The 14096-nt window shown below is 38.0% G+C and overlaps 1 protein-coding gene across 3 annotated transcripts in view; it reads left to right on the top strand.

The window, feature by feature from the left end:
* LOC127834693 (ecto-NOX disulfide-thiol exchanger 2-like) overlaps nt 1–14096 on the top strand; it is a 31931-nt gene that overhangs the window by 10663 nt on the left and 7172 nt on the right. For all 3 annotated transcript variants that reach the window (XM_052360714.1, XM_052360716.1, XM_052360715.1), the window contains exons 9-11: nt 6118–6330; nt 7383–7489; nt 10123–10276. In XM_052360714.1, coding sequence (XP_052216674.1) covers nt 6118–6330; nt 7383–7489; nt 10123–10276 — 474 coding nt within the window. The remainder of the gene's footprint in view (nt 1–6117; nt 6331–7382; nt 7490–10122; nt 10277–14096) is intronic.

Here is a 14096-nt window from a genome sequence, read left to right as displayed (position 1 = left end):
TGCTTGAAAAACATGGCTGCCAAGGGGTGGGGCATTAGGGTGGCATATAGCAGTTGAACTCTTCGTCTGTCAGTATGTGTGTATGTCAGTCTGTCCGTCCGTCAGAAAAAAACTTTAACGTTGGCCATAACTTTTGCATTATTGAAGATAGAAATTTGATATTTGGCATGCGTGTGTACCTCATGGAGCTGAACATTTTGAGTGGTGAAAGGTGAAGGTCAAGGTCATCCTTCAAGGTCAAATGTCAAATATATGGCGTCTGTCCGTCCAAAAACTTTAACATTGGCCATAACTTTTTCAATATTGAAGATAGCAACTTGATATTTGGCATTCATGTGTATCTCATGAAGCTGCACATTTTGAGTGGTGGAAGTTCAAGGGCAAGGTCATCCTTCAAGGTCAAAGGTCAAAAAAATAAATCAAAGCGGCGTTCTCATGAAGCTGCACATTTTGAGTGGTGGAAATTCAAGGTCAAGGTCATCCTTCAAGGTCAAAGTCATCCTTCAAGGTCAAAGGTAAAAAAAATAAAATACAAAATGGCGTTCTCATGAAGCTGCACATTTTGAGTGGTGGACATTCAAGGTCAAGGTCATCCTTCGGGGTCAAGGTCATCCTTCAAGGTCAAAGGTCAAAAAATAAATAATTTCAAAGCGGCGTTATCATGAAGCTGCTCATTTTGAGTGGTGGAAGTTGAAGGTCAAGGTCATCCTTCAAGTTCTAGGTCATCCTTCAAGGCTAAAAAAATAAATTTTCAAAGCAGCGTTCTCATGAAGCTGCACATTTTGAGTGGTGGAAGTTCAAGGTCAAGGTCATCCTTCAAGGTCAAAGGTAATTTTTTTAATAATTTTTTTGTTTTTCAAAGCGGCGCAATAGGGGGCATTGTGTTTCTGACGAACACATCTCTTGTTCCTTATATTGCTATAGTAAATTCTTGTTAACACTCTAGAGGCCACATTTATTGTCTGATCTTCATGAAACTTGGTCAGAAGATTCATCCCAATAATATCTTGGACGAGTGTGAAAAAGATGCCAGTTGTTTGAAAAACATGGCCGCCAGGGAGCGGGGCATTTTTCCTTATACGGCTATAGTAAAACCTTGTTAACACTCTAGTTTAAGTTTTTCCCACTGTGAAAGTTTGAGTAAGATCCACCCATTAGTTACAGAGGAGTTGAAAACAAGTCACACAGTACAGCCACTATGAAGCAAAGCAACTGCATCATCAACTGAAAAGAAGGTCCATTACTGGGGCATTGAAGCCACAGTCGAAAAATAATGAAAAAAATGACTTTGCAGGTGTTTCTTCTGGAAATCTTTCCTGGGAAATACATGATTATGCATGAACATGGGTCTAATAAATGTCTTTTTAGCTCACCTGATTCAGTGCTTTCCACAGGATTTTTGTCAGGCACCCCGGGGCTGATAGGAGTTGTTCTGGAGGGGTGTCCCCTCCTGACATTGATTTTTTTGTAATTTAACGTGTCAATTCACGTTCTGTGGTGCGTTTTAACTCAAAGAAAAACAGCCTCAAAAGAAGTCATTTGGTGGGCTATGACTCTTCAAGAAAATCCCCCAGTAATTAAAAAAAAATATATATATTTTTTTGTATTGTTTAATTGTTTTAAAACTTTCCCGTACAGATAGTAAAATCCCAACTCGAACGATTCCCCAATACATCCGTTTCAACTCGACTCTATTACTGTATACTAAGTACTATTCAAGTTTCTATTAAATACCGGATAATCCCGTTTATTCCGTTTTAATAAATTACTTTCTGGTAAATATTTACGATAAAAGCTGTCAATTATTTCTTTAACACAAACATTGCCATTTTTCTATAGTATCAAATAAATTTTAAGTGACTATTTATAGATTGATAAAATATTGCCTCTGAACATGCGTCAATCCCCTGACGTGTTGTGTGCTTGTTAAAAAGATACACGCACGCTTTCTATGCAAATGATGTGACGTTGTACATGCTTTATAATTTTCGCGCTCTTTTTAATTGAGAAAAAGATTCGACACAAAATAAATTTGCACTGCTAATTTGAAGCAAAAATATTTTAACGCTGCGGTAACATTTACATTCGGAAGTGTGTTTCGGATTTAAAACGTGTTAACTATGACTTACGGGAATGGGTTTCGGATTACAAATTTAATTATTCCCATTTGAGATTTCAACAAATATTAACAGTTGCATTATGAATTCAACGATAATTTGTTTAAACACTTTACGAGTCGATTAAATGTTTGACGGAATTATGCATGAAATTCACGCTGTCCAGGAGGATTACGGCCGGTTGCCATCATCAGTCTCTTAAGTATCCATAATCGGATGAAACATTTACAAATGTGCGTAAGTAATTCAACGAAAATTTGTTAAAGCCCATTGTGTCGAATAAATGTCAGAAAAACGAGGTGAATCAGTTCTATAAATGGACATGATGAAATATACATGTACTGGAATTAAATTGTGATCGCATAATTGTAACCAGGAGTTATTTGCACAACTTACTTGCTATAAGTAATTAATTGTTTACCACTTGCAATTAATTTCTCGTATTAACTATGAGTCATAGGTAACACTTGTTTACAGTAAAAAAGTGTGATGATGCTGCCCGAAACCGTCTTTAATGTACTGCTCTAGTTACCGGTTTTATATTACGTAAGTGGTACAACTTCTTGCTAATCAAGCTGCGATAAACTCTTACTTCGTGCCAGACGTCAATGAAAAATAATGGTTGATAGTAAACCATGCCTCATATGCATTTGTGTAACCGATTGGGCGATGAACATCACAGTCTGATGACTGGAAAGTGACATGATACATCCTTGTCAGCATTTAAATGACTGTGTAATGTGGCTAGAATAATCGATATGAGCGTCATGCTATTCTCTTATCAGTGGAATTTCCATTACCTGATGTGGTGTTTATGGCGATTACTTGTGAAAGTAAGTACCGAGTACTCTTTTAAAACAGGGAATATTGATACACCGATAGAGAAACCTTGATTTTTTTTGACAATCTCCACTTTCTTTTACTGAAAAATACACTGATCAGAAAATTTCAAGCGGCCCAGGGACTCTGATTTCGCAATTCAAGCGTCCTGGCGAGGGATCGTTAAATGGCCTGTGGAAAGCCCTGCTGAATGCTCAGGTGAGCTTTTGTGACCGGTCTTTGTCCGTCGTCCGTCCGTCCGTTCGTTAACATGTGATCGTAAACACTCTAAAGGCCACATTATTGTCCAATCTTCATGAAACTTGGTCAGAGGCTTCGTCCCAATGAAATCTTGGTCGAGTTTGAAACTGGGTCGTGCTGGGTCAAAAACTAGGTCACTAGGTCATAAAAGAGAAAAAACTTGTAAACACTGTAGAAGTCACATTTCATGCCCAATCTTCATGTCACTTTGTCAAAATGTTTGTCTTAATGATATGTTGGTTGAGTTCAAAAGTGGTTCCGGTCCATTGAAAACATGGCCGCCAGTGGGCGGGGCAGTTTTCCTAATTTGGCTATAGAGAAACATTGTAAACACTCTGAAAGTCACAATTTTTGCCCAATCATCATGAAAGTTGGTCAAAACATTGGTTTTATTGATGTCTCGGATGAGTGTGAAAATGGTCCAGATCGGTGAATAAAAATGGACGCCAGTGGGCGGGGCATTTTTCTCTATATGTATATAGTGAAAACATGTGAACACTCTAGAAGTCACATTTTTTGCCCAATTTTCATGAAATTTTGTCAGAACTTTTGTTTCTTAGATACGTTAGTTAAGTTTGAAAATGGTTCCGGTCCGTTGAAAAACATGGTTGCCAGAGGGACAGGGCAGTTTTCCTTATATTTATATAGTAAAAATGCTTGTTAAACAATCATGAATTAAGGTCATGTAACATACAAGACAACTCTTATAAATATTGCATTTAAGTTTACAGTAGTTACTCCCCTTTGATTATTAATGTTTTCATAATAATACAGACACTGAGTGTAGATTTGGGTTTTATTTATGTGTTAATTGTTATTTGAAGTTGGATGTTTTTTTTAGCTCACCTGATTGCTCAGGGGAGCTTTTGTGACCGGTCTTTGTCCGTTGTCCTTCTGTCCATCGTCCGTCCACATTTGTTGGTAAACACTTTAGAGGCCACATTTATTGTCCGATCTTCATGAGACTTGGTCAGAAGATTTGTCCCAATGAAATCTCGATCGAGTTCAAAACTGGGTCATGCTGGGTCAAAAACTAGGTCACTAGGTCAAAAAAAAGAAAAAACTTGTAAACACTGTAGAAGTCACATTTAATGCCCAATCTTCACGTAACTTTGTCTAAATGTCTGTCTTAATGATATGTTGGTTGTGTTCAAAAGTGGTTCCGGTCTGTTGAAAAACATGGCCGCCAGTGGGCGGGGCAGTTTTCCTTATATGGCTATAGAGAAACCTTGTAAACACTCTAGAAGTCACAAGTTTGGCCCAATCATCATGTAAGTTAATCAAAACATTGGTTTTATTGATATGTCGGACGAGTTCGAAAATGGTCCAGATCGGTGAAAAAACATGACCGCCAGTGGGCGGGGCATTTTTCTCTATATGTATACAGTGAAAACATGTGAACACTCTAGAAGTCACATTTTTTGCCCAATTTTCATGAAATTTGGTCAGAACATTTGTTTCCTTGATAGTTGAGTTAAAAAATGGTTCCAGTTGAATAACATGGCTGCCGCGGGGGGCAGTTTTCTTATATTTATATAGTAAAAAAAGCTTGTGAACACTCTAAAAGTCACATTTTTGCCCAATCATCATGAAACTTGGAGAAAAGATTGGTTTTATATATATCTCAGATGAGTTTGCAAATGGTCCCGATGGGTCAATAAACATGGCTGCAAGGGGGGTGGGGCAGTTTTCCTTATGTGACTATATAGAGAGAAAGCCTTGTGATTGAACACTATGGAATTCACATATTTTGCCTAATCATCGTGAAACTTAGTCAATATATTGGTTTTATTGATTTCTTGGACAAGTTGGAAAATGGCTCAGATCGGTGAAACGCACTTTTTAGCTCACCTGATTGCTCAGGTGAGGTTTTAGGATTGGTCTTTGTCCGCTGTCCGTCCGTCCACATTTGGTTTGTAAACATTCACATTACTCAAGCATTCTTTATCAAAGTTGCTGAAAGATCTCAGTCAAGTTTGATGATAGGTCACCATTTCAAATCTTACAAAAACAAAAACACTCCCTACGCCAGAGTTTTGGTTCAATAATGATGAAACTTGACCAGGATGTTTGTCTGGTCAATATCTAGGTCTAGTTTGACATAAGGTAAAGATTGAATGAACCGACTCCTCTCAGGTGAGCGAACTAAGGCCATCTTGGCCCTCTTGTATTAATTCCACCAAGGAGGCATGACCTGTAAAATATTGTAAGGTTTTACCTGTAATGGCACAAAATCACAAAAGATACTTACTACAAATAAAATACAGCAGTTAGGACAATACAGTAATATTTATTATTCACTACCTAGTCAAAAGTCTTGTTTTATTAGCTTGGCTGTTTTCGAAGAAAACACAAGGTATTGTCATAGCCAGCTCGTCGTCTGGCGTCTGCCATCCTGCGTCTGCCGTCTGCCGTGCTTAAACCTTAACATTGGCTCTAAAATCAAAGTGCTTCAGCTACAACTTTGAAACTTCATATGTAGATGCACCTTGATGACTTCTACACGCCACAAACAATTTTTGGTCACTAGGTCAAAGGTCAAGGTCACTGTGGCCTCTAAAAAACAAAATTCTAACAAGCATGAATTTATTCAAAACTGCACCGGCAGCCGAGTTGGCACCAGTTATGTGGTGCTCTTGTTACAGTGGTGACACTGTATACGAAAATTGGTGTTCAAAATAGTAAAATTCATTGGACGTACTTTCCAGTTAAAATCTACTTAGATTCAAATTGACTGCAATACATGTAGAGTTATGTCCCCCTTTCAGATGACGAGGATTTCATGAAGGCGTCCTCCAGTTTCAAATTGACTGCAATCCATGTAGATTTCTGTCCCCCTTTCAGATGACGAGGATTTCATGAAGGCGTCTTTCAGTTTCAAATTGACTGCATTACATGTAGAGTTATGTCCTCCTTTCAGATGACGAGGATTTCATGAAGGCGTCCTCGACGCTGCTCACGTGGATGGAGCGAGGAGACGTGAATAGGCGCAACATCAACCAGTTCTACAGCATGATCCAGTGCGTGAACTCGCACATCAGACGCCTCCTCTCCGAGAAACAGGCCCACGAAGAAGAACTCGTGGCCATGAAGCAGAGATTCAAGAGCCTCTTTGAGGGCCTCTTGAGGCAGTGTAAGTGATGGCTCAGTTTCTCTCTTGTCAACTGTCCTGAATTTTACCACAGTTACAGTAAGTTTTTGGCATCGGAGCTGGTGTATCTACTGGAACTTCATATGTTCAACATGAGTTATTTCAGGGTTTGTAGAGGCCAAGGGCTCATGTCTACTCCAAAGTTTGGATCAACAGAGGTCTGATTTGCCTTTGTACAGTATTGTTTGATTTTACCAAGTGTACCATCAGTTCCCAGGTATTGCATATGGGCTTTGGAGAATGCCATGTAAGTTACCAGAAGACAAAAGCTAGTGCTCTTTTGAAGGGGCATATCAAATGTATTTAAAAAAAAAGATATGTTAAACAAGATTTTTTTTTATGAGTTCTTTAAGCTTTTGTGCAGTAACATGCATTTTAAGTATACCTTTTAAACTTTATTATGGATGATGTAGGTGTCAAAACTACAGGTAGTAAAAAACAGGTATTAGTTCAATATACATTTTTGGACATGCACTATTTTCTAATAACCAATCTGATTAAAACATTTGTGCAATCGCCAGACCTCAGAACATTCTAAAAATAGATGATCTCTGATTAGAACAATACCTAAATATATTATAACTCTAATAAAACCTGTTTCTAATTTAGTTTTTTTTTATAAACCATTGATATGTCCCTTCGTAGCTTGTGTTGGCCTAAGGCATATTCAGATGTATTGTTGATGCCTTTCAAGACAGATCTTCATAAACATGTAATACATGTACATAATTCAGTGCTCCAGCTAGGATTTTAAGACATTTTCTATGATAAATAAAACTGATCAGATTTTTAAAAAAGGGCTTGGGTCGAGAGGGCTGGGTAAGAAGTTGGGACAAAAGGGAGCTGTGTACTTCTGTTAAGGCCTAGCTGGAGCACTGAAAGTTTGACAGCTCTAGACTGAAGTGGTACCAGAAGGATGAAAATGGGCAAGAAGAACGTATCTGCGCGAACAAATCCTGGGCGTTCTGTGCTTGGTTTGTTATATTTATTTGTATGTTGAGATGATGTTTTTCTCTTTTCCCTCGCTCCACCAGTCGATCAGATAGAGAAAGTCTTTGTGGTGGCACAGAAGCAAAGGAACTGGGATCACTTTACTAAGGCCCAGCGAAAGAACGTTGAGATGTGGCTTAAACAAGCAAAGGTAGGTGGGCGCGGACCGACCATCTGCTGCGATCATGTGACCTCTAAATGTTTCTTTGACTTACAAGAAAACGGATTTTAATTTATTGCTCTATTGTATAGCCAGACCGTCACTTAAGTTGAATAAAAGACTACGAAGGTTAACGTGAATTCTTTCCTGATGTTTTTGGAGCTTCATTTACCATATTTTAACATTTCATACACATTTTCAGTGGCATATTTCACAATATGATTGAATACAGTACTGTTATTATTAATATACTTGTCTTAAATTAGATTTTTTTTCTGTTAAAGTAATTTCTTGTAAAAGTGAAGAATTGTCAGCTTTCCAATAAATATTAATTAAGTCAACAGAAGCATGATTTTCACAAAAACAGTACCTTGCACATTATTATATTGTGTCATTTGGTACTGTTTGCGTAAAAATCGCAGAAATAAGAAGCCTGTATAAAAAGGGGGGCAATTTTATGCTAAACAGTGGAGCATCAGTAGTTTTTGCACTTTTGTGACCATATGAAAGTTTATACATGATCACAGCAGATTGGGAATGGAAAGTACATTTCCAGATAACAAAAGATAGTGATGATGGAAGGCCAGTCAGGAACCACTAGTATTTGCTGCGAGTATGATCGGTCTGAACTTAGACTCTTGATTTTGTTGCCTAAAAATGTCATTTCATGTGTGTTGACTACTCATTTAAAAAAAAGATCTGCATTTATGCAATATTGCGTTAAAAAAAAATTGCCATAGATTTCAAATAGGTATGATTTAAAGAATATCTTAAGACCTTGAATTTGAACCTACATTTTGATGGATCACTGCACAAATATTCTAACTCTGTCTTGTATAGCTGATATGCAGCATAGAAACTATGCAAACTTTTTCTATAATGCTATAAACCTGTTGTGGTAATTGATTGAGTAAAACAAAGATCAAGAGTCTAAAGACAGTTTGGACGCATGTAGGGGCCTTCTCAATGTTCTCAAGTCACGAATGAGAACATTTCCAATATCCATATACCAGACTTGCTCATTTGTAGTTATTTGTAAAAAACTGGTTTCAAGGTAATAAGTCACCTAATATGTATGTTTAGTAAAAAATGCAAATAAACATTTGAAATGTCCATAGAAACATAACCTAGTTTAAATACAGGTGAAGAAGGATGATTTGTGTGAGAGTAGTCGAATATAGTTAATTAATGTCAGATTGATTAGTCTTATTAATACATTATGTTGACTGTGCTTAAGACAGTGGAATGTTTTGATATATCACGGTTTCATTGTCCTCATGTTTGCTTAACCCTTTCCCCCATAAGTGAAAATGGCTATGAGTAACTCGCAGTCTGTTCAGGTTTTATGCTGTTTGCTGCTCATTAGTATCTAAGGGTTGGAAATGGAGCCTTTAAAACTTGAATTTTGTAAGAAAGGTCTTTTATTAAATAAAACTTTCTATGGGACTTCAAATGTGTCAAAATACCTATCTAAGTACTAAAGGGATACATTATTCAAATACATCTTTGCATAGACATGTAGTCTCGTCTCTTTTATTTAATTAACTGTAAGAACACTAAATTGTCAATCCAGATACATGAAAAAAGCATTCTCATATTTACTTCATGTGGATACGGATCCAGACATAAGGAAAAGCAACCTATTGGTCAATTTAAGCTATCAAAAGGTGAAGTATTACAGGTTATTTACGCTTCTCCAGACATTTGAGATATTGGTAAGTATCAAGTCAGGCAGAGAGTATGGTTGGTACAATCCTCGTTGGTATGGTAACAGAGCTGTCATTTTTAGCTCAGGGAGGAAGCAGTATACTCAGGCAAGAGCCGCAAGATGACCAAGTGTATAACAGTTCAAACCCTAGGCATATACTACGTTTAATTTTCTTGTACTTGAGGTTTTAGGCGATGGTAATGTTGAGGGATATACTGGGAAAAATTCTGAAGGTGTCCATAAACACACGTGTGAACTATCAATTAAGAAATACCAATGTTGATCTTAATAGTAAATACACCCTTACAAAACATCAAGATAGTTCTTAATTATGATTGGACAAAACAATAGCACTTTTTGCCTTATGAACTCGAAACGTTTATCATTTTATCTTAATCTTAAGTTATACCCAATTCTTGTGTCTAACAACATAATGACATAAACAAACATTAAGACCACTTTTGTTCCATCAGTGCATCTTGTAAAGTAAAGATGAGATTGGAGTTTCCCAGAAAATATAAGAGCCAGTAAAACTATATGAGCATTACTGTGGGATAAGAGGACTTAATCTTTTCAGTGCGGGAACCGAATTTTGAAGGCCTTTTCAAACAGTGCGTCTCATCTGGATCCAAACTGTTTGCTATTCTGATAGTATTCTTTGAAAAAAATCGAAGAAAATGCTAATTTTAGAAATTCAGCAGACAACATTTTAGCAGAAGACAAATTACCCAGCATGCAAAGGGTTAATGCATGTGCTAAAAGTCTTGTACCTGAATAGCCAGTGCAGTTCTAACAGGCTCATCAGGGACAATACTTAAAGAACAAAAAAGATTTTTCACTAATACACTGCAAACTGCCCAGGCTAACCTGGGACGACACTTCACGCACGTGCATTAAGCCATATTAATGTTCACAGGAGATAAAGCAGTCTCAGCAGGATGAGTTCCTCAGTGGTCGCCAGGAGGACGAGATGGAGATGTCAGAAGAGGACGACAGTGGGGGGCCCTCCAACAGCAAGAAGGCCAAGAGGCCTGATGTGAATGAGTACAGTACCAACCAGTATGTCGAGAGTAAGTACCAACCAGTATGCTTTTTGCTGTTCAAATTTTGAGCAATATTCCTTGTGGATTTTGTGTTTCAGAGCTGCCACCACACCAGGGCCCTCAATCCATTTTAGGGGAAGCGGGTCGCTACCTTCATTAGGGGGAATTTTCGCGGCGTTTTCTTTTTTGGGGGATTTTTTTACCACTCTCTAATTATTAGCTCATCTATTTTTTGAAAAAAAATTATGAGCTATTGTCATCACCTTGGCGTTGGCGTCCGGTTAAGTTTTGTGTTTAGGTCCAATTTTCTCATAATGTATCAAAGCTATTGCATTTAAACTTGGTACACTTACTTAATATCATGAGGGGACTGGACAGGCAAAGTTAGATAACTCTGGCTGGCATTCTGACAGAGTTATGGGCCCTTTTTATACTTAGAAAATTGAAAATTTGGTTAAGTTTTGTGTTTAGGTCCAATTTATTCCTAAAGTATCAAAGCTATTGCTTTCATACTTGCAAGCTTACTAACTATCATAAGGGGACTGTGCAGGCAAAGTTATGTAACTCTGACTGGCATTTTGACAGAATTATGGCCCCTTTATACTACGAAAATTGAAAATTTGGTTAAGTTTTGTGTTTTGGTCCACTTTACTCCTAAAGTATCATAGCTATTGCTTTCAAACTTGGAACACTCGCTAACTATCATAACAAGACTGTACAGGACAAGTTGCATAACTCTGGTTGTCATTTTGACGGACTTATGGCCCTTTTTTGACGTAGTAACTTTGAATATTTGGTTAAATGTTGTGTGTAGATCAACTTTACTTCTTAAGTATAAAGACTATTGCTTTCAAACTTCAATTACTTTCATACTATCATGAGGGTACTGTACCTAGGAAGTTGAATTTGACCTTGACCTTTGAATGACCTTGACTTTCAAGGTCAAATAATTAAATTTTGCTAAAATTGCCATTACTTCTTTATTTATGATCAGATTTGATTGATACTTTGACAAAACAACACTTACATGATACACCACAATAGACTCCACCCAAACCATCCCCTATGCCCCACCCCAGAATCTCCCCCCCCCCCCAAAATAATAGTGTTTTTTTCCATTAATTTTACTTTTGAAAGATCATCTTATAATTGACCTAACCCTCAAACTATACCCCCTCTCACCACCCGATCCCCCCAGCCCCCCTCCCCAAAAAACATGGTTAAAAAACACAAATATTTCTGAAAGACCGCCCAAACCTAGAATCCCCCCCCCCTCAAAAAAAATAAAAAAAATTGTTTGCATTTTTTTCGTTTAAAAAGAAAAATAGATGAGCAGTCTGCACCCGCTAGGCGGTGCTCTTGTTATTTGTTTGAGTTGATGCCGTATTTATCAGTGTTTCAATCATTTCATGGTGCTTTGTTTATCCAGAATACAAACATTTGCAATGCTAGTTCAGCCATGAAATCTCTGTTTAAAATCAATAAAAATATCAATGTATGTTAAAGTAATTATACCCCCACAAACGAAGTTTAGGGGGGTATATAGGAGTGAACATGTCTGTCGGTCGGTCCGTATGAAGTGTCCACTCTCTAATTCAAGTAGTTTTCATCCGATCTTCACCAAACTTGATCAGAAGTTGTATCTAGATGATGTCGAGGTCAAGTTCGAAAATGGGTCATGCCGGGTCAAAAACTAGGTCACGGGGACACTTAGTGTGTTTTAAACATCACCATGTTGTCCGCTCTCGTATTCAAGTAGTTTCTATCCAATCTTCACCAAACTTGGTCAGAAGTTGTATCTATGATGTCTAGGTCAAGTTTGAATATGGGTCATGCCGGGTCAAAAACTAGGTCACGAGGTCACTTAGTGTGTTTTAAACATCACCATGTTGTCCGCTCTCGTATTCAAGTAGTTTCTATCCAATCTTCACCAAACTTGGTCAGAAGTTGTATGGGTCATGCTGGGTCAAAAACTAGGTCAAGGGGTCACTTAGTGATTTTAAACCTCCACATGTTGTCCGCTCTCTAATTCAAGTAGTTTTCATCCAACCTTCACCAAACTTGGTCACAAGTTTTTTTAACTACATGATCTCTAGACCAAGTTCGAACATGGGCTGTCCGGCCAAAAACTAGGTCACGGAGTCACTTAGTGCGTTTTTTAACATTCAGCATGGTGTCCGCTCTCTAACTCAAGTAAATAATATCAGATCCTCACCACGCTTGGTCAGAAGTTGTATCTAGATTATGTGTCGGTCAAGTTTGAACATGGGCCATGCCTGGTCGAAAACAAGGTCACGGGGTCACTTAGTTGAGCATGGTGTCTGCTGTTTTTTGTGAAGACAACATGCAAAATATTGTGTCAATGCGGCATGTGGGGGTATTCTTCACGTCTGTGACAAAGCTCTAGTTTTTGTTTGATATGCTTAGTAGGGTGACATTAATAGCAGTGACCTAGTCCCTTTGTCAGTCATTCTTTTTTCAGTGTGTTTTCTAAACACTTTCAGATATTTACCAGATTTTTATGCCCTCCTTCAAAGAAGAGGGGGTATATTGCTTTGCTCATGTCGGTCGGTCTGTCTGTCGGTCGGTCTGTCGGTCGGTCCGTCAACCAGGTGGTTGTCAGACGATAACTCAAGAACGCTTGGGTCTAGGATCATGAAACTTCATAGGTACATTGATCATGACTTGCAGATGACCCCTATTGATTTTGAGGTCACTAGGTCAAAGGTCAAGGTCACGGTGACCAGAAATAGTAAAATGGTTTTTGAATGATAACTCAAGAACGCATGCGCCTAGGATCATGACACTTCATAGGTACATTGATCGTGACCCGCAGATGACCCCTATTGATTTTCAGGTCACTAGGTCAAAGGTCAAGGTTACAGTGACAAAAATCGTATTCACACAATGGCTGCCACTACAACGGACAACCCATATTGGGGGCATGCATGTTTTACAAACTGCCCTTGTTAGTATGTAAGTCAACCTGCATGATCAAGTTTGAGTTTCGTGTCAGTCAATTGATTTTTGGCAAAGTTAAGGGCCTTTTACTTAAAATTGTTCTGAACAATAACTGTTTTCTGGACTTTTTGCAAAATGCTCCCATATATTTGCCTGATTTTTGGTATGTGACTCTGTCTACATGACTTGCAGATCAAGTTTGAGGTTTGTTCTGTTTCATTGATTTTAGACGAATTTATGGGCCTTGGACTCAGAAATTTTCTTTAACATAATACTTGTCCAGATTTTTTTTTGGAAAAATGCTGTCAGATACTGACCCTATTTTTGGCAAAACGAGTTCAGATCCCTATTATTGCTGTGTGTGTCTACCTACATGACCTTCATAACAAGTTCGAATTTGTTTCATAGAATTTTTACCAATGTACATGCTAGTTTCAGCCATGAAATGTGTATATGAAATCAATAAACGTACCTGTTTATGTCTTAATTTAATTGCATTTCTTTCTTTCCCTCGGCGAATGCAGAAGAATGAAATCTTTGCGTTGTCATTCACCAGTCTGTCTGACACTAACTAAAGACTTCACCATGAAGATTCTTTTTATGCTCCCCCAAAATTCTTTTTATGCTCCCCCAAAATTTATTTTGGGGGGAGCATATAGTCGCCGCTTCGTCTGTCCGTCCGTGTGTCCGTCAGTGTGTCGGTCCGTGCATAATTTTTGTCCGGGCTATTTCTCAGCAACTAATGACCGAAATTCAATGAACCTTTATGGGAAGCTTCACTACCAAGTGGAGATGTGCATATTATCAGCGGGTTCTGGTCGGATGATTTTTCAGAGTTATGGCCCTTTGAAATTTTCTATAAAAAAATTATTGTCCCCCCAACTAC

Source organism: Dreissena polymorpha, chromosome 6 (genome assembly GCF_020536995.1).
Source record: "Dreissena polymorpha isolate Duluth1 chromosome 6, UMN_Dpol_1.0, whole genome shotgun sequence".
Classification (NCBI taxonomy): domain Eukaryota; kingdom Metazoa; phylum Mollusca; class Bivalvia; order Myida; family Dreissenidae; genus Dreissena; species Dreissena polymorpha.
Note: the sequence above shows the minus strand (reverse complement) of the source record. Positions and strands in the feature narration are given on the sequence as shown.